At 39.1% G+C, this 19,903-nt stretch overlaps 1 protein-coding gene across 1 annotated transcript in view; it reads left to right on the top strand.

The window, feature by feature from the left end:
- Positions 1-19,903, top strand: part of SAR1B (secretion associated Ras related GTPase 1B) — a 32,933-nt gene that overhangs the window by 247 nt on the left and 12,783 nt on the right. The window contains exons 2-3 of the mRNA XM_059417597.1: positions 13,100-13,175; positions 18,447-18,566. Of these exons, the coding sequence (XP_059273580.1) occupies positions 13,118-13,175; positions 18,447-18,566 (178 nt within the window). The 5' untranslated portion in view covers positions 13,100-13,117. The remainder of the gene's footprint in view (positions 1-13,099; positions 13,176-18,446; positions 18,567-19,903) is intronic.

Here is a 19,903-nt window from a genome sequence, read left to right as displayed (position 1 = left end):
CTCCGGAGTCAGGCAGCGCTAAAGGGAACGGGTTCTTTTCCTGCTCTGCGGTGGTCGCTCTTAGAGTCCTCTGGATAGTGCACCTGCTGCTGTCAAACGGTATCATTTGAGGAAAGAACGAGCTGACTGTAAGGCGTAGATAAGCCCTTCCTTCCCCTCAGCCTCAGTTTCCTCACCTGATCAGGCAAAGGCGGCCGGGATCATTGACAGCTCCGGACCCTGCGACGCGGTGTTTTCAGTTCTCCCAGTTAGTGTGCTGGCAAAGTGAGCTTCCTTACTAGTAGAAGTTAACGTTTGGCCATAGCCCAAGTCCCAGGTGAGTGGGAGAAAAGATACTGGTTGGGGGAAAACTAATGATTTATAAATTGTTCCCAGATTTTTGAACAGCATAGAGATTTGTTTTGACAACAGCTGAAGCTCTGACCTCACTGGCCCAAAAGCCAAACTCATTAGGTACTTCAAGTATTTGGTACACTTGAGCAAAACGAGGTGAGGGAATCCTTTTAACTTGAAAAATTAAAAGTAGTAGTATTTGCATATTTATCTGTCAAGCTCAGTATTACCACGGGTCTTACTCTGAAGAATATCCTAGGTTCAGTGTTAAAATACCAGTTTAGAGGATGAAAGAAGGGGCGACTGGGTGGTTCATTCGGTTAAGCGTCTGCTCATGATCTCAAGGTTCTGGGATCGAGTAGGGTGTGGGTTCCTTGCTCAGCGGGGAGTCTGCTTCTCCTTCTGCTTCTTCCCCTGGCTTGGGCGCACTCTCTCTCTTTCTACCTCAATAAAATAAAATCTTAAAAAAAAAAAAAGAGTATGAGAGAAAAGGAAACATTTACTGTCTCCTATGTGTGAGTTGCTAACCATTCACACAATTCATTAAGGAAGGTAATGATATCATCTCTGTTTTACAGATGAGGAATAAGGGAAAATTAATTATTTGTCAATAATTGTGGTGCAGACTTAGTAAAGCAATGTATAGCTAATACTTTTTTTTTTTAAAGATTTTATTTATTTCTTTAACAGATAGAGATCACAAGTAGGCAGAGAGGCAAGCAGAGAGAGAGGAAGGGAAGCAGGCCCCTGCTGAGCAGAGAGTCCCATGTGGGACTCTATCCCAGGACCCTGAGATCATGACTTGAGCGGAAGGCAGCGGCTTAACCCACTGAGCCACCCAGGTGCCCAATACTTTTTTTTTAAGATTTTATTTATTTGACAGAGATTACAAGTAGGCAGAGAGGCAGGCAGAGAGAGGAGGAAGCAGGCTCCCTGCTGAGCAGAGAGTCCGATGTGGGACTCGATCCCAGGACCCTGAGATCATGACCCCAGTTGAAGGCAGAGGCTTTAACCCACTGAGCCACCCAGGCGCTCCTCTAATACTGTTTTGAGGATATACATTCATTACCAAGATATTTGGAACTTAACTAATCTTATAGTTCAGTGGGATCAAGCCCCACATCGGGCTCTCTGCTTAGTGGGGAGCCTGCTTCCCCCTCTCTCTCTGCCTGCCTCTCTGCCTGCTTGTGATCTCTCTCTGTCAAATAAATAAAATCTTAAAAAAAAAAAAAAAAGATTAGGCTGTCATGAATGAAAATCACTGGCACATTGTTTGAAGTTTATAAGTCAGAATTCTATAGTAATGATGATTTCTCCACCCTCTTTGAGTGTACTTGTCTGATACTCATTTAAATGATTTGTCTGCAAAACATTACTAACTAAAAACCTTTAAAATTACACGTTTGAGGGGCGCCTGGGTGGCTCAGTGGGTTAAAGCCTCTGCCTTCGGCTCAGGTCATGATCCCGGGGTTCTGGGATCGAGCCCCGCATCGGGCTCTCTGCTCAGCAAGTAGCCTGCTTCCTCCTCTCTCTCTCTGCCTGCCCCTGTGCCTACTTGTGATCTCTGTCAAATAAATAAATAAAAATCTTAAAAAAAAAAAAAATTACACGTTTGAAATATTTCTTTTGTAAGTGATGAACCACTGAATTCTCCTGAAACCAATATGCGCTGCATGTTAACTCACTAGAATTTAAATAAAAATTTGAAGAAAAAGAAAAATTTTCTTTTTCTTGTGTATAGCTTTTGAACAATTTCAATTAAGGGAGTGTATTTTAAGGGGGCGCCTGGCTGGCTCAGTCGGTGGGGCATGCTACTTTTGATCTTGGGGTCATGAGTTCAAGCCCCATGTTGGGCCTGGAGGGTTTTATTGTTGTTGTTGTTTTATTTATTTATTTTTATTTTATTTTATTTTTTTTTTTTTTAAGATTTTATTTATTTATTTGACAGAGAGAAATCACAAGTAGATGGAGAGGCAGGCAGAGAGAGAGAGAGAGAGAGAGAGAAGCAGGCTCCCTGCTGAGCAGAGAGCCCAATGCGGGACTCGATCCCAGGACCCTGAGATCATGACCTGAGCCGAAGGCAGCGGCTTAACCCACTGAGCCACCCAGGCGCCCCGTTGTTGTTGTTTTAAAGATTTTATTTATTTATTTTACAGAGAGAGATCACAAGTAGGCAGAGAGGCAGGCAGAGAGAGAGAGGAGGAAGCAGTCTACTTGCTGAGCAGAGAGCCCGATGCAGGGCTCTCCCAGGACCCTGAGATCATGACCTGAGCTGAAGGGAGAGACCTTAATCCACTGAGCCACCCAGGTGCCCCTGAAGACAGCGGCTTTAACCCACTGAGCCACCTGGGCACCCTTGGCCTAGAAGTTTTTTGAAAAAGTATTTTAAGGTTTGAATTTGTCACTGCTTATATTGATTTTCATTTTCTTAATTCAGTATAGGCAAGTGTAGTACTCAAGACTCACAACTTTTCATAACAAAGCATTTTTCCCCCTTCGCTCACTCTTAAAAAAAATCCTATTTATATTTGTCACAGATTTAACCTTCCAGTTGAGTGTCACTTTTCCCCAAAGGAAACTTGAGTTTTTATTCTTGTTGATTACGTGAATGCAAAGGTCTAATTCCATTACTATGATTGCTATGCATTCAATCATAAAATGTTTTCTTGAGTTTTGTATTTGCATCACTGTTTCAAAACTTTAAAGGCTATAGAAAGAAAAATCTTAAGAATTTTAGGGGAGAATATTTATAAGGGCAGCACTGTCTCGAAACATTTAACATTACTTTTCATTCTTGGTAATGCACAGGTAATTTAACATTATTACTTAACATTAATTTAACATTATTACTTTTCATCCTTGGTAATGCACTGAAATTCTATAAAAGATGGTCAAGCAGAGTTTGGGCTCATATTTCTAGTCCTATTTGAATTTGAAAGAGAAGTGTGCATTAATTTCTGAATTAGCTTACAGGTAGTTTACTGATCTTATGGAATTTATGCACATTTTCATTATAAACCCGATGAAGTTGGATAGAAAATTATGATTAATCTTTTCTAGTAAATATCTTCACCTAGAGTTGAAGGAAATTACTCTAGTATCTTCTCTGGTGACAGTGACAATGTTGTTAATATTTAAAGTGAAGCTATTCATGAAAAGTATCATTAAAAACTTCTTCATATCGGGGCATCTGGGTGGTTCAGTCGGGTAAGCATCTGACTCTTGATTTCTGCTAAGGCGATGATCTCAGGGTTTTGTGAGAGAGAACCCTGAGTCAGGCTTAGCTCTGGCATGGAGCCTGCTTAAGATTCTACCCCCCCTTCCTCCTCCCACCTTTTTCTCTCTAAAAAATTTTTTTTGTTTTAAAATACTGAAGTTTTTCCATATTCTTGTTAATGTTGAAGTTAACTTGAAAATTGGCATTTAGAGTTTATGCTTTTGAGGAGACACCTGGTTCAGTTTATAGAGTGTACAACTCTTTATCTCAGGGTTATGAGTTCAAACTCCATGCTGGGTGTAGAGATTACTTTAAAAAAATCATTAAAATATTTATTTTGAATTTCAGTTAATTAAGTCAGAATGAGTTAATGCCATGTTACATTGTATAGTATTCAAAATGTTTTCAGGTACATTATCATAATTAATTATTCTTAAAACTCTGTGAGGCAGATAATATATTCCTGTTATAGGTAAGAAAAAACTGGAGCTCAGAAAGATTGCCTTTCCCAGAAAAAAATGATAGTATTTCAAATGGTGCATATTAAATCCAGATTTTTAAAATTCTAGGATAGGAACTCACTTGCACCATAGCTTTATCATCCTTTGCTTCCCAAAATTAATAATGTATTGTTTCTGTAATGCTACTCTGGTGTTATATTTGCCTTTTTAGATCATTGGCGCTTTTATTTTTATTTCTGTTTTTTAAAATTATTTATATTGACATATAATGTATTATTTGCCTCGGGGTACAGGTCTGTGAATCATCAGTCTTACACATTTCACAGAACTCACCATAGCACATACCCCCCCAGTGTCCATAACCCAGCCACCCTATTCCTTCCTCCTACTCCCCCAGCAACCCTCAGTCTTTATTTTTTAATAATAGCTTTATTGATGGTTCACATACCATAAAATTTATCCTCTTAAAGTATACAATTAAAAAAAAAAAAGGTATGCAGTTCAGTGTTTTTAGTATATTCACAGTGTTCTGCAACCATCACCACTATCTATTCCAGAACATTTTCATCACCCTAAAAGAAATCCACTACTTATTAGCAGTCACTCCCTGTTTCCCCTTTACCTCCCTTGTCTGACAACCACTAACTTGGTCTGAGAACTTACATGTTCAGGACATTTCATGTAAATGGAATCATTCATTTAAGTTTAATGGGAGAAGGCTTTAAGCAGTTATTTGTAATTTGAGAGCTTCTGCTAGATTCTACTCTTAAGTGCTGATTTTCGTGTTACTAGAGTAGATCACTTTTCTAATCTGTATAGGCACTTTCCTGTTTGTTGTTCATGCAATAAATAAATCTGCTGACGTGTATATGTTTCCTTATTCTTGACCTTTGCTCTTCACATGTCTAATAGTGTATTCATGGTGTTGTGTAACTTCTTCAGGGCTCAGGTATCTGTGGCTAAGTAACTTTATTCTTAGTTGGGCATTTTTAATTCTACTTTGAAATGACTAATGCTTGCTACCTTGTTTTAAGGTCCTTAGAAACCACAACTTTATAGAAATATTAGTATCTCATTATCTTCTAAAGCAGAGTTTCCCCATATGTGTTAATAAATTATTTACAACAGCAAATTTGGACCATCTTTATGCAAAGTCATTTTTCTTTTAAGGCTTACCCTACCCTATTCCACTCTCTGTCAGTCTCATAGCTTTCACCTACTAACAGTCATCTTCAGTGAGGAATTCCTTTTTTAGTAAATTCTGCTCTCAACATGGGGTTCAAACTTATGACCCCAAGATCAAGAGTCACATGCTGCATTGACTGAACCAGCCAGGCACCCTTTCAAGGACTTTGTCAGTCGATTCACAGTCTTGCTCTCTCTAGCTCTCCGTTCTTCCAGGTGATTTTGCTGTCAGTGTGGACAGTATACCATGTATCCTGGCTTCCCCTTTCTTTCACTCCAGTTTTCTTCATCTGTCTATGCCAGAGCCAGGCCTTGGAACTTGCCACCACCCAGATCTGATGCTCTTGAATTTCTGAACACGGCATTCTCCTCCAGTTTGCTGACACAGTTCTACTCCATCTTTCACTTTTCTCGCCCTTTTTACTATGACTATCTTTATAGTTGCTTTTTGATCAGATTTTCCCCCGTTCTCTTAGTTCTCTTCTGTGAGAAGCCTGCCTTTGCTCCCAAGTTTATCCCTATATACTAGCTGCCTTTATACCTTTACTCACACAGCCTGAACTTTTGATCATACCACTTCAGCCTCTCATTAGTACTCTCAAATTCCTGTTCCCCTTGTCTTTTTTCAGGTCCTAATCCCTGTTCACTCCATGTTCTGTAAAGCTGATCCTCACTGGGAGGTGAGGGCAGCAGGGGAGGTTGGAAATCCATGCAGATGGGCAGAGCTGTGAATGTTTTTCAGCCCCAATCAAGCACTTGGCTCTTTTTAGCAGTCCTTTAACTTGATCTTTTTCCCACAGTAGCTATTCGAATCTTCACTCTGCTCCTCAGAAAAGTCTCTGTACTCATTCTTCACTTTCGTTGGATTCCTGCAACCTCCTCTGTACGTTCCTGGCTCTCCTTCCTTCTACTCTTAGAGCAGACGTGCTCTCAGCCCTGGCTTTTCTTGAGACTTTGCCCTTTTGCTTTCTGCTAGCTCCTTATCAACATACTTACCCTTCCTTAAGAAGAAAATCCCACTTCTGTCATTCATTTCAAACTCTTTGAAAGAAGAATCTTTCCTTACTGCCTCTAGCTATTGACCTTCTGTTCTACTCTCTCCATAATAACAGCAGCCAGGTATTAAGTACTTATTTTGTGCGTTTTATCTCACTTGATCTTCATAACACCCTGCCAGAGTTTGCAAAAGAAACTCTAGCTTGTTCTAAGGTCACACAGTTAATTACTTCTGGAGACCTAGCTCTGCTGTGCTTTAAGTACTGGCCTTGGGTCTCTAGGACTTCCGCTCTGCTGTGGGGGGCTTATGCTCTCAGCGGTTGTCACCTTGTCACGAAGAAAGCTGTGACATCTTTGCAGTGGTACTGCAAAGTGGTACTTCGTGGGGCTAACTTCTTTCCACTTTTTCCACCATCTCTTCTTGGTTTTTTGTTTTTGTTTTTTTAAGATTTTATTTATCTGAGAGAGTGAACGAAAGAGAACACAAGCGGATAGAAGGGCAGAGAGAGGGAGAAACTGACTCCTCTCTGAGCAGGGAGCCTGACTCCAGGCTCAATCCCAGGACCCTACAATTATGACCTGAGCTGAAGGCAGATGCTTAACTGACTGAGCCACCCAGGTGCCCCTCTTCTAGTTCTATCCTTTCAGGGTTCTTTTGGTTCTTCTACTCTTCTGTCCCTTAAGACCATCTCAAGTGAAAAGTCATTTCTTCCATAGCATTTGGCTGGTGCTTGAGGCAGGAGGCCTTTAGGCAGAATAGATAGGAGAAATTCATTTGTTGGTTGGGAAGGAGAATGGGTAGAGGTTTTAAGGTGGTAAAGTATAGGTCACCAGCAGTGAATGGCAAGTGGTTCACTTTGACCCAGGGAAAGCTACAAATAGAGAAGATTTAAGCTTGTAAAGGTGACCAAAAGATAGTGGAAGTTTTGAATTACAGGATGAGGAGTTTGAATCATTTCTCAGCCCACAGACCTCTAGTGGCTCTCTATCCAAAGGTATAGGGTGGCCATATAATTTCTTATCTAATCAGGATGTTTCTGAGAATAAAAGGAAGTACTATTAATAATTGTACTGGGGCATCTGGGTGGCTCAGTGGGTTAAGCCTCTGCTATTGGCTCAGATCATGATCTCAGGTCCTGGGCTCGAGTCAAGCAGAGCAGGGAGCCGGCTTCCCCCTTTCCCTCTGCCTACCTCTCTGCCTACTTGTGATCTCTCGCTTGCTCGCTCTCTTTGTCAAATAAATAAATAAAATATTAAAAAAATAATAATTGTACTGAGCTAACTTTGCGGAGACTGTCCCCAGCAAGCTGGGAGTTATAGTCACCGTGATCATGCAACAAGTCAAGTCTAAGATGACATTTTGATGAAGCCATTCTGGAGGGTGTGTACAAACTGGTACAAACAGAATTTGAGGTTAAGATGATAGTTTGGGAATGTGATTTAAGGCTCTTCACTTACTGGTGCCTGTATGAATCAAAGAAAGCTTGAGACTACAAAAACTGATAGAGCTGGGATGTAACTTAACTGGATGTGGGATGTGAGGGAGGAGGAATTACACATCAAAGTTATAAGCTGGAGTAATTTAAAAAAATGGTACATAACCATTTAAAAAAATTTAAGCCTTGGGGTGCCTGGGTGGCTCAGTCTTTAAGAAAACGTCTGCCTTCAGCTCAGGTCAGGATCCCAGGATCCTAGGATCCAGCCCCGAATTGGGCTCCCTACTCAGTGGGAAGCCTGCTTCTCCCTTTCCCACTCCTCCTGCTTGTATTCCCTCTCTTGCTGTCTCTATCTCTCTCTGTCAAATAAATAAAATCTTTAAAAAAAAAAAAATCTAGGCCTTGGAATGCCTGGGTGGCTCAGTGAGTTAAGCCTCAGCCTTCAGCTCAGGTCATGATCTCAGGGTCCTGGCATTGAGTCCCACATCAGGCTCCCTGCTCAGCAGGGTGTCTGCTTCTCCCATCTCCCTCTCCCTCTCCCTCCACCGGCCACTTCCCCTGCTTGTTCTCTCTCTCTCTTTCTCTCTGTCAAATAAACAAGATTTTTTTTTTTTGACAGACAGAGATCTCAAATAGGCAGAGAGGCAGGCAGAGAGAGGGGGGGAAGCAGGCTCCCCGCAGAGCAGAGAGCCGGATGCGGGGCTCCATCCCAGGACCCTAGGATCACGACCCGAGCCAAAGGCAGAAGCTTTAACCCACTGAGCCACCCAGGCGCCCCTCTGTGTCAAATAGATAAAAAAAAATCTTAAAAAAAAAAAAAAGAGAGAGAGAAAATCTAAGCCTTTAAAACGGTCGTAAGGCCACTGTAACGTAAGAGAAAGGGAATGGACCTGGAAATCAGAAAGACCCATGTTTGGAACTTGAATGTGACAATCCCTAATACTTGAAATTTAGTTATTATAACTTCAGTTTCTTCTTCTGTAAAATGGAACAGTAATGTATTTACTTTGGGGCCCAGTCAGTAGAGCATGCAACTCTCCATCTTGGGGTCCTGAGTTTAAGCCCCACATTGGGCATGGAGCCTACTTAAAAATAAAAATAATATAATATTTACTTTGAAAGGTTGTTGGGGTATTTAGTGGTGACATCCACAAAGTGCCTGTGGGCCACATGGTAGGAGAAATAGAGCAGCTAACGCTGAATGCTTCTTCCATGCCAGCTGCTAAGTGCTTTGTGTGTAGTAATGGATATAATCTTCACAGCCATCTCAGGTAGCTATTATTGTCCCCAGTTTACAGGTAAGGAAATTAAAATAACTTGTCTAAGGTCAGTGGTAAAGTCCTGGCTCTGTAGCTCTCGTTTTTAACCTTTCAGCAAATTATAATGCTTACAGGGGTAGCTGCTACTTCTTGTGAGCTTTGCTTTGTTAAATTGAAAGACTGATTGAATATTGTTTCTTAGGTCCAAATGTTTCAGGTAGCAAGCATGAGACCAAATGCCTAAATTTAGTCTCAGATTTGTTTCTCATTCTGACTTATGCCTCACTGGTGACCATCTGTTGACTAACGCTGTTTGCAGCCCCCTAACCTGTCCCATCACAGTACCTGAGTTTTTGCTGTCCTCACTTCGTTTCACACCTCTGCACATAGTATAACAACCAACAACCACTTAGCAAACCTTTACTTAATCTTCAAGATTCAGGCTGAACATCATCCAAGAAACCTTTCCTTAGCTACAACTTGTTGCCTTTGTAGAACTGTGGAAATAGGACTGTGTATGTAGAGACAAGGAGGACTGTTTTTCTCTTTTTCTATACAGAACATAAAGTCATTTGTGAGCATACCATACCCCTTCCTACTGCATTACTTCTTTTATTCTGATTTTCCACTGTTAGGATTATTAATCCCCTTATAGCTTAAGATTTTCAGTATGGACAGTTTTTTTTCTTTGTGTTTGTATAAGTTTTGAAATTCTATAGGGTAAGTTGTTACCATCCTAGATAATATTCTATTCAGTTTTAACATTTTTCAGTTGAATTACATTTGTGTAGCTAACTTACCTCTCTAGACTATAACCTTTTCAAGAGAAAGAGCTGTGTTTATTATATTTGTATCCTGTATGGTGTTTAGCTCAGGATCTTGGACATAATATGAACTTGGTAATCGTTAGAATTAAATAAAATGTCTTGGGACGCCTGGGTGGCTCAGTTGGTTAAGCAGCTGCCTTCGGCTCAGGTCAGAATCCCAGCGTCCTTGGATCAAGTCCCACATCAGGCTCCTTGCTCAGCGGGGAGCCTGCTTCTCCCTCTGCCTCTGCTTGTGCTCATTCTCTCTGACAAAAAAATAAATAAAATCTTTAAAAAAAAAATGTCTTAATATACCACTGCTTTATTTGATTTCCTGCAGTAAAAGTTATGATTCTATTTGAAAAATAAACATCTTACCTAAAAATCTTCAGGAAAGATAAGTCCCTTATATATATTTTCTGTGACTACAAGTTTCAAATTTCTACATGACCTAGAAGAATAATAAAGAATGAGAGATAATTTTCAACTTGAGTAAAATAAGAATTTCTAAGGTACTGGATTTTTTTTTAAGATTTATTTATTTAGAGAGAGAGCAAGTGAGCGGTGGTGAGGATTTAATTATTACGTCAGAGAGAGAGCGCATTTGTGCACAAGCAGGGGGCTCAGCAGGCAGAGGGAGAAGCAGGCTCCCTGCTGAGCAAGAAGCCAGATATGGGACCCCATCCCAGGATGCTGAGATCGAGACCTGAGCCAAAGGCAGGTGCTTAACCAACTGAACCACCCATGCATCCCTAGATTTTTGTATATATTTGTGGCTCTTCTAGTTCTCATTTTTGTGCTACTGACCCATGAAACTTCATAATTTGTGAGTCACTCTCAGTCAGGAATGGACTGGTTGCAAGAACAAAATTTTGCTCTTGCGAGTTAAAGTAAGGGGATGGAAGAGAGGAGAGGCTATTGGCTGGATCCAGGGAATATCCTAGTAAATACTGCTAGGCCTCCTAAACTGGAGGTAGGTGTCTCTTTTTTCTCTCACTTTCAATGCAATGTAATCTCCTAACACCTTATCTAGCAATTCTTGAGTTTGCTGGGCCTACCTGGATCAAGGTTGGCAGCCCACTGACGGAAATGGTTAAAGAAAGCAGTGTTGTGGAACACCTGGGTGGCTCAGTTGTTAAGCATCTGCTCACAGCTAAGGTCAGCTTAGGTCATGATCGCAGGGTCCTGGGATCGAGTCCTGCATCGGGCTCCCTGTTCAGCGGGAAGCCTGCTTCTCTCTCTCCCACTCCCCCTGCTTGTGTTCCCTCTCATGCTGTGCTTCTGTCTGTCATATAAATAAATAAAATCTAAAAAAAAGAAAAAGAAAGAAGTGTGTCACACTTGTCTAAAGATGTCAAAGAACTTTTCAAATTGGTAGGACTTGGCCCAAATTTGGGCCTGGGTTTTGTTTAGCGCTAGAAAATGAACTTTGGGGGCGCCTGGGTGGCTTAGTGGGTTAAAGCCTCTGCCTTCGGCTCAGGTCATGGTGTGAGGGTCCTGGGATCAAGCCCCGCATCCGGCTCTCTGCTCAGTGGGGAGCCTTCTTCCCCCTCTCTCTCTGCCTGCCTCACTGCCTACTTGTGATCTCTGTCAAATAAATAAATAAAATCTTAAAAAATATATATAAAAAAAGAAAATGAACTTTGTTATCTGAAAATGTATTTTTGTGTATGTGATCTTTAATTTCTCCAGGATTTTTTCCCTTTTCTTTCCATATTAGCTTTATTAGTTATCAAGCCATGTCAAGTAAATGCTAAACGAAACTATGCTCTGCATTTTCTACTGTGATTTAAGAAAATGTTTTTTTAATATTTAGTAATATGATTAAAATTTGAAAAATGCGGAAAGATGATAGACCCCCAAATTTGCCACCTATTACCATCTGCTATAAAAGACCAAAAGTAACAGAAAGTGGGTTTTTACTCCACTTAGGTATAATCAAACTTGGAAAACTTACTTAATTATCATAAATTTCCTTGTTTCATCTCTTTCTCTTTGCTCTTCCTACCCCCACTCTAAGGTTTTGGTACGTATTTCATAGACCATATATACTTCATTTAAATTACTGTTGATTATAGATTATTTCCAAAATTTTTCTTACATAATGCTTTGATGCATATCTTTTTTACATAAAGATTGTCTGTATTTAGGACAATTTCTTTCTTTTTTTTTTTTTTTAAAGATTTTATTTATTTGACAGACAGAGATCACAAGTAGGCAGAGAGGCAGGCAGAGGCAGAGAGAGAGAGAGAGGGAAGCAGGCTTCCTGCAGAGCAGAGAGCCCGATGCGGGGCTCGATCCCAGGATCCTGAGATCATGACCCGAGCCGAAGGCAGCAGCCCAAACCACTGAGCCACCCAGGCGCCCCTTTAGGACAATTTCTAAAAGTAGAATTCTTGGGGAGGTTTCTGGGGGGTCAGTTGGTTAAGCATCCCACTCTTCATCTCAAGCTCAAGTCTTGATCTCAGGGTTGCGAATTAAAGCCTATCTTATATAAATAAGTAAATAAATAAGTGAATAAGAATTCTTGGGTCAAACGGAATAACATTTATTACTGCTTGAATTAGTTGTTAAAAAGATTTGTACCAATTTATACTGCCACTAACTGCCTCTCTTACCACATTTTTTCCAGTTCTGGCTGTTACACTTCATTTTCATGTTTGCCACTCTGATTGGCAAGTAATGGTCTCTGGTTGTTGGTTTTTTGTTTGTTTGTTTGTTTAGTCACTTTCTTTTGGTGGGTTTTTTAAAAATGGAAAGAGCTTTTACTTTTTCTTTTTTTTCAAGATTTTTTGTATTCGTCAGAGAAAGGGGTCGGGGGAGAACAAGCAGGGGGAAAAGCAGGCTCTCTGAGGAGCAAGGAGCTCAATGAGGGACTCCATCCCAGGACCTGGGATCATGACCCAAACCAAAGGCAGACACTTAAAGACGTCCACCCCCCACCTCCTCCTTTTTTTAAAGTAAGCTCTACAACCCACATGGGGCTTGAACTCAGGATTCTGAGATTAAGAGTCGAATGTTCTACCAATTAAGCTAGGCAGGCACCCCACTAGTTTGTATTTTAATGGCCTTTTTTTTTTTTAATGCATCAGTATATATCAGATTAGACCACTCTGGATATAGGCACCTAGGTGGCTCAGTGGGTTGAGCCTCTGCTTTTGGCTTAGGTCATGATCTCAGTGTCCTGGGATTGAGCCCCGCATCAGGCTCTCTGCTCTGCTTACTTGTGATTTCTCTCTCTCTCTCTCTGTCAAATAAATAAAAATCTTTAAAAAAAAAAAAAAAGATCACCCTGGATATGAATGGCTAACTCCTTATTGTAAGGTTCTCGTAGGATTATTTACTCAGAGTTCACGTTTAATGTTGTTAAATGGTGACTACTAAATTCAAACACTTTCTTTTCCAGACCCAGTAAGATTTCGATATGTCCTTCATATTTGACTGGATTTACAGTGGTTTCAGCAGTGTGCTACAGTTTTTAGGTATGTTGGCTCTTTGTTCTTTATTGTTATCCCATTTAATCCTACTTAAATAAAAGTGCTTATTTGTCTAGAGCCTCTTTATATTATAACCCAGTAGTTGTGAATGTGAGCTTAGAAATCATACAAATGGGGGCGCCTGGGTGGCTCAGTGGGTTAAAACCTCTGCCTTCGACTCAGGTCATGATCTCAGGGTCCTGGGATTGAGTCCTGCATCGAGCTCTCTGCTCAGTGGGGAGCCTGCTTTCTCCTCTCTCTCTCTGCCTGCCTCTCTGCCTACTTGTGATCTGTCTGTCAAATAAATAAATAAATAAATATCTTTAATTAAAAAAAAAAAAGAAATCATACAAATGTAGTTACTCACTGTGTCACTTGTAAATTATGTAGTCTTGGGCAAATTACTTTTTCCACCTTAACCTTAGTTTCCTTATCTGTAAATTAAAAATAATTCTACCCCTTAAGGTTGTTGATAGGAATATTATGTACCTTTGATTAGCCACTTTACCTAAGTGCTTTAGATACTTTATCTCATTTAATACACTCACAGGAATTCTCTGCTTTATTTTTGTTACTATAAAATGAACGTTCCATAAAGTACCTTGTATATCATAACTGGCAGCACATAATCTGCTAAATAAGACTTGTAGGGACGCCTGGGTGGCTCAGTTGGTTAAGCAGCTGCCTTCGGCTCAGGTCATGATCCCAGCGTCCTGGGATCGAGTCCCACATCGGGCTCCTTGCTCAGCGGGGAGCCTGCTTCTCCCTCTGCCTCTGCCTGCCTCTCTGTCTGCCTGTGCTCGCTTTCGCTCGCGTTCTCTCTGACAAATAAATAAATAAAATCTTTAAAAAAAAAAAAAAAAAGACTTGTATACCCAGCAAATCTGACTAGTGATTTTCCTCTCTTCTAGATTTTATTTTATTTTATTTTTTTTTTTAAATATTTTATTTATTTATTTGACAGAGAGAAATCACAAGTAGACGGAGAGGCAGGCAGAGAGAGAGAGAGGGAAGCAGGCTCTCCGCTGAGCAGAGAGCCCGATGCGGGACTCGATCCCAGGACTCTGAGATCATGACCTGAGCCGAAGGCAGCGGCTTAACCCACTGAGCCACCCAGGCGCCCTCTCTTCTAGATTTTAAAGAGGAAAAATTTTAGCATCTTATTCTCTTATTTACACTCTCAACTTCTCACATTTTCCAGTGAAACAAGCTTTTGATTAACTTTTATGTTCTGATGTATACAATTTTATTATTGTAGTAATTAATGAAGATATTTCTGGTCTTCTATTTTCAAATCATGCCCTAAGTTTAGTCTCCATGTAATCATCATCTTGAACTGGAACAAAGAGACGCATTTCATGTAATTACCGAGTTGTCAACATAATTCCTCACTGGCCACAACCATACTTATGAATTATCATCTTCTATATAAATGGCTCTTTTTCCATAAACATAGTTTTAACAAAGGAAATAAATTTTGTTTGGAAAATACACATTTTGTTTGATTACTATGTATTAAAAGGACAAAAATGTAAGATCAAATTTTGTCAATCTATTTTTATTTCTTATTTAGACCTCAATGTTTGCACATTTTAAAAATCAAGGTTTGGGTTTTTTTTTTTCCCCCCTTTTTAAAATAAAATTCCTCACATTTTATAATGTCACTCTACTACAGGTCAAGTATCAGATCTCTCTACATTACCTCCTCAAGAGCTCTTAAATATTTTTATCAGATTGAAATATTTTGTTACATATTTGCAACAACTGGGTCAGAAATAAAAATTTTAAACTTCATTATACTGGGATAACCCAGGTTGTAACAGGTTGGTATCTATATCTCAGTTTATAGAAAAATTAATGTCTACTGAACTATGTTGAAAAAGCAAAATAAATTGCCTCATACGCAGGAGCAAGAGGTTAATAGGGCTAACAGTGGGAGGCAGTGTAGAGAAATGAAATGAACCAAAGCTTTGGCATCAGGTGTGATTTCAAATCTTACTTCTAACTTCAGCATTTGAGCAAGTTAACTTTAAGCCTTTGTTCCCTTCTGTAAAAAAGAGGATAATAGTATTTACTTAAAAGAGTTATTTTAGGGACGCCTGGGTGGCTCAGTTGGTTAAGCAGCTGCCTTCGGCTCAGGTCATGATCCCAGGGTCCTGGGATCGAGTCCCACATCGGGCTCCTTGCCCTCCGCAGGGAGCCTGCTTCTCCCTCTGACTCTGCCTGCCATTCTGTCTGCCTATGCTCGCTCTCGCTCACTCTCTCTCTCTGACAGATAAATAAATAAAATCTTAAAAAAAAAAAAAAAAAAAAGAGTTATTTTAAGGATTACATAATGTGTAACAGCTTGCTTAATAGTGCCTGTCACAAGATAAGGATTTAATCCAACCCACTTTAAAGATTAAAGCTGAAACATTGTACGTGTTCCCTTTTGGAATCTTATCCAGTGCACTTCTACTACTTAAAAGGATGGTAAGATTGATTGTGATTGCACTGGTTAGAAAAATCTGTGTAGAGACATTTTAAGAAATAGAAATGTCAGGGTGCCTAGGTGGTTCAGTTTGTTAAGCGTCTGCCTTTGGCTCAGGTCATGATCCCAGGGTCCTAGGATGGTATCCCCTATCAGGTTCCTTGCTCGGTGGGGAGTCTGCTTCTCCCTCTTCCTCTGCCCCTCTCTCTGCTTTTGCTCTCTCTAATAAATACATAAAATCTTAAAAAAAAATACAAATGTATAAAAATGTGTTAGTCACAATTCATGATTAAATAAGAAATGTAGTATCCCAGCTCAAGTAAATATGGAAGACAGTCTTCCCCTTAGGATCAGAACTCTTGGTGACTGGGTTATCAAAAGATTAGGACTTAAAAAAAAAAAAAGAAGAAGATTAGGACTTTAAACAATTTACTTCTTAAGCTTCAATGTGGATAAAGAGTTGGGTATTATTTTGGCATGAACTTATTTAAATGGGTAACCTGAATGACAATGCCTTATGTCTTTAAAAGTTCATTTATTGGCTGAGTGAATATTTTTGGAATTGCTACTATGTCCCCAGTGCTCATGTAATTCCATGTGTGTGAGACAGTTAAACACATGAAACATAAAGTTCAATATTACCACATACCCTATTAGAATGTTCAAAAGCTGGACATTGACAGTAACAGATGCTGACAAGGATGTGGGTCAGCAAGAACTTTCATTCACTGCTGGGACTGCAAAATGGTACAGACACTTTGGAAGACTGGGTGATTTCTTAAAACACTAGACATACTCTTACCATACAGTATAGCAGTTGTGCTCCTTGGTATTTACCCAGAGGAGTTTAGAGCTTAGATCCACACGTGAACCTGCACACTGATGTTTTATAGCAGCTTCATTTGTAATTGCCAAAACTTGGAAGCAACCAAGGTATCCTACAGTAGTTGAACAGAGAACTAAATTGGTTCGTCTAGACAGTGGAGTATTATTCAGCACCAAAAAGAAATGAGCTATCAAGCCATGAAAAGACATGGAGGAAGCTGAAATGCATATTACTAAGTAAAAGAAACCAATCTCAAAAGGCTACATACTGTCTGATTTCAACTATATGACATTCTGGCAAGGCAAAAAGGCAGAAATACGGAGACTAAAAAGATGAGTGGTTGCCAGGCAGTGGGGGAAGGGTGGGATGAACGGGCAGAACATACAGGATTTTTAGGGCAGTGAAAATACTTTGTATGATATTACAGTGATGGATGTATGTTCTTATATGTCTGTCAAAACACAGAATAGGGGCGCCTGGGTGGCTCAGTGGGTTAAAGACTCTGCCTTTGACTCAGGTCGTGATCCCAGGGTTCTGGGATCGAGCCCCACATTGGGCTCTCTGCTCAGCAGGGAGCCTGCTTCCTCCTCTCTCTCTGCCTGCCTCTCTGCCTACTTGTGATCTCTGTCCGGTAGATGAATGGTCTTAAAAACAAACAAACAAACAAACAAACAAACAAACAGAATATACAAACTAAGAGAGAGCTGAGCCCTAAGGTAACTCTGGGTGATTATGATGTATCAGTATAGGTTCATCATTGGTTAAAAACGTACCATTTTGGTGAGTGACACTGGAAATCTCTTGTACTGTCCTATCAGTTTTGTTGTAAACCTAAAACTCCTCTGGGGGGAAAAAAAAACCTTTAAAAAAAATAATAAAGCTCAATTTTGAATTTCACAGTAAATGCTAATCTCTTACAAATTGGTCGATGATCTTTTTCCTGTCACTTCCTCTATCAGTATTGGTTGATACATCTAAATTATGTGCTTGGTTCTTTTTGTTATTGCTTTAGTTTTCGGCAATTCTGTGAATAGTTTAACCATATTCTCAGGGAAATTTGACAGTGACCTAAACTTTTTATTGAAAAAACTCATTATGATTTTTATTGTCATAACTTCTTACTTTTTTATCAACCATGAAAATTCCTTTAATTTTCCTTTTGGTCCAGCTTCATAAATACATGATGTCAAGTATGTTATGAGTATTTCTCTAATAGAGAACATTGCTATTTATCCCTAACTTGTCAAGGGAATCAGCATTGTGGTATTGAGACAAGTTTAGGTAACACATTCAATGACTGGGACAAAGTTTAGTGGTTTTTTTGTTTGTTTTTTTTTTTTTTTTTAAAGATTTATTTTATTTGTCAGAGAGAGAGAATACACACAAGCAGACAGAGTGGCAGGCAGAGGCAGTGAGAGAAGCAGGCTCCCTGCCTAGCAAGGAGCCTGATGTGGGACTTGATCCCAGGACCCTGGGATCATGACCTGAGCTGAAGGCAGCAGCTTAACCAACTGAGCCACCCAGGCGTCCCCAAAGTTTAGTTTTGAAATGATTTGAGGGGTGCCTGGGAGGCTCAGTCCATTGAGCATTTGCCTTCAGCTCAGGTCATGAGCCTGTGATCACTGTCAGATCCCTCTGCCTACTGCTTCCCCTGCTTGTGCTATCTCTAGCTCTCTCTGTCTCTCTGTCAAATGAATGAATAAAATCTAAAAAAAAAAAAAAGACCTGAACTTGGAAATCATGACAGATTTAGAATAGCTCTTCAAAACAAAAAATAGATTAGAAATTCAAGCTTATTCAAGCCAATTTTAAAATCTTACAAGTTCAAAACATATTTTCCTTATGTAAATGTTATACTTATGTATATGTATATATATGTATATACTATACTAATGTAAATGTTATACTATTATTTGAAGTCTTTTGCTTGGATAGTCTATGTCAGAGAGAATTTTGACTAATCATAGCTCTTACTCTGCAGGATTATATAAGAAAACTGGTAAATTGGTATTTCTTGGATTGGATAATGCAGGAAAAACAACATTGCTACACATGCTAAAAGATGACAGACTTGGACAACATGTCCCAACGTTACATCCCAGTAAGTATATTCCCATGTACAACATGTTACTTTATCAAGTGATACCAGTTCATACGCACTAACCAAAATTTTTTTTTATCTTTGGTGTTTTTTGGTATATTATGATCAGGTGATATGACCTATTCTTAAAATAGTATAATAAATCATAGCTGACCCACTCCACTTCCAAGAAGTACATTTAGATCTTAAAATAATACACATAGCTTTTTTTCAGTTAGTATACCCTTCTTCAGCTAGAGGAATTAAAGTTACTGTCTCAGGGATTTTAACGTGATTGAGGTCTTTCCAACCAGATATTGCTTAGGCTTTATAAATAGTCACCGTTACCTTGTTTAGATAACCTAAATTTCTTTCAAGTTTTAAAACTGTACTTCTAATCATTATTCAGTGGACAGATTATAGTCTTATACTTTGCTAGTGACATTTGTTAACCAGTCAGTTCTCTACTCTGAGAAACCTCAATAAAGTATGTTATAAAGACCATAGAATTATTACAAAAAACAGGGCACATACAGATAAATTTATAGAAAGTTTTAGAACAATTTGAAAAACAATTTAGAAAATTTGAAAAACAATTTACTGTGGTTTCTTTAAGAAAGACTGCCTGAATGACATTAACAATGACTCTGTAAATCACTTAGTAGATACCATCTAGTAAGTATATAAGGTTATATCGTGGTACTATTTGAGAAAGTAAAGTTCATGTTAAAGTGACAAAATTATTAGAATAGAAGCCTAATTTAAATACCTGTGACCTTCTGTCACTTGAAAAGACTATAAGTCAAGTAGACATAAAGTTTTTTTGGGTTTTTTTTTTCATTTTTTTAAAGATTTTATTTATTTATTTTGACAGAGATCACAAGTAGGCAGAGAAGCAGGCTTCCCGCTGAGCAGAAAGCCCAGTGTGGGGCTCAATCTCAGGACCCTGTGATCATGTCCTGAGCCACTCGGTGCCTCTAATTTTATTTTTTTAAACAACTAGTTCAAAAGCAAGCTAATCACAGATTAATTATGAAATAATGAGGGTAGATTTAAATAATCAGCATAAAATTGAGCACTGGACCAGAAAGTAGATAATAATATGATAATTATTTAATTCAGTAAATATACAGAGAAAAAGGAAGGAGAATAACAAAAAGTACTATTTTATCAATAAAACTCTTAGTTGGAAAAGGAAGATTTCATAAAACTGATACATCTTTTTTTATATTAGGATAAGAGTGGAGCTTGGCAAATAAGATTCTGATACAAGAACAATACTATTAAAGAAAAAATGATAATTGTGAAATTGAGTATATAAATTGCATGCAATTTATATACTCAAGAGACTATAGAGT

This window comes from Mustela nigripes, chromosome 12 (genome assembly GCF_022355385.1).
Source record: "Mustela nigripes isolate SB6536 chromosome 12, MUSNIG.SB6536, whole genome shotgun sequence".
Classification (NCBI taxonomy): domain Eukaryota; kingdom Metazoa; phylum Chordata; class Mammalia; order Carnivora; family Mustelidae; genus Mustela; species Mustela nigripes.
Note: the sequence above shows the minus strand (reverse complement) of the source record. Positions and strands in the feature narration are given on the sequence as shown.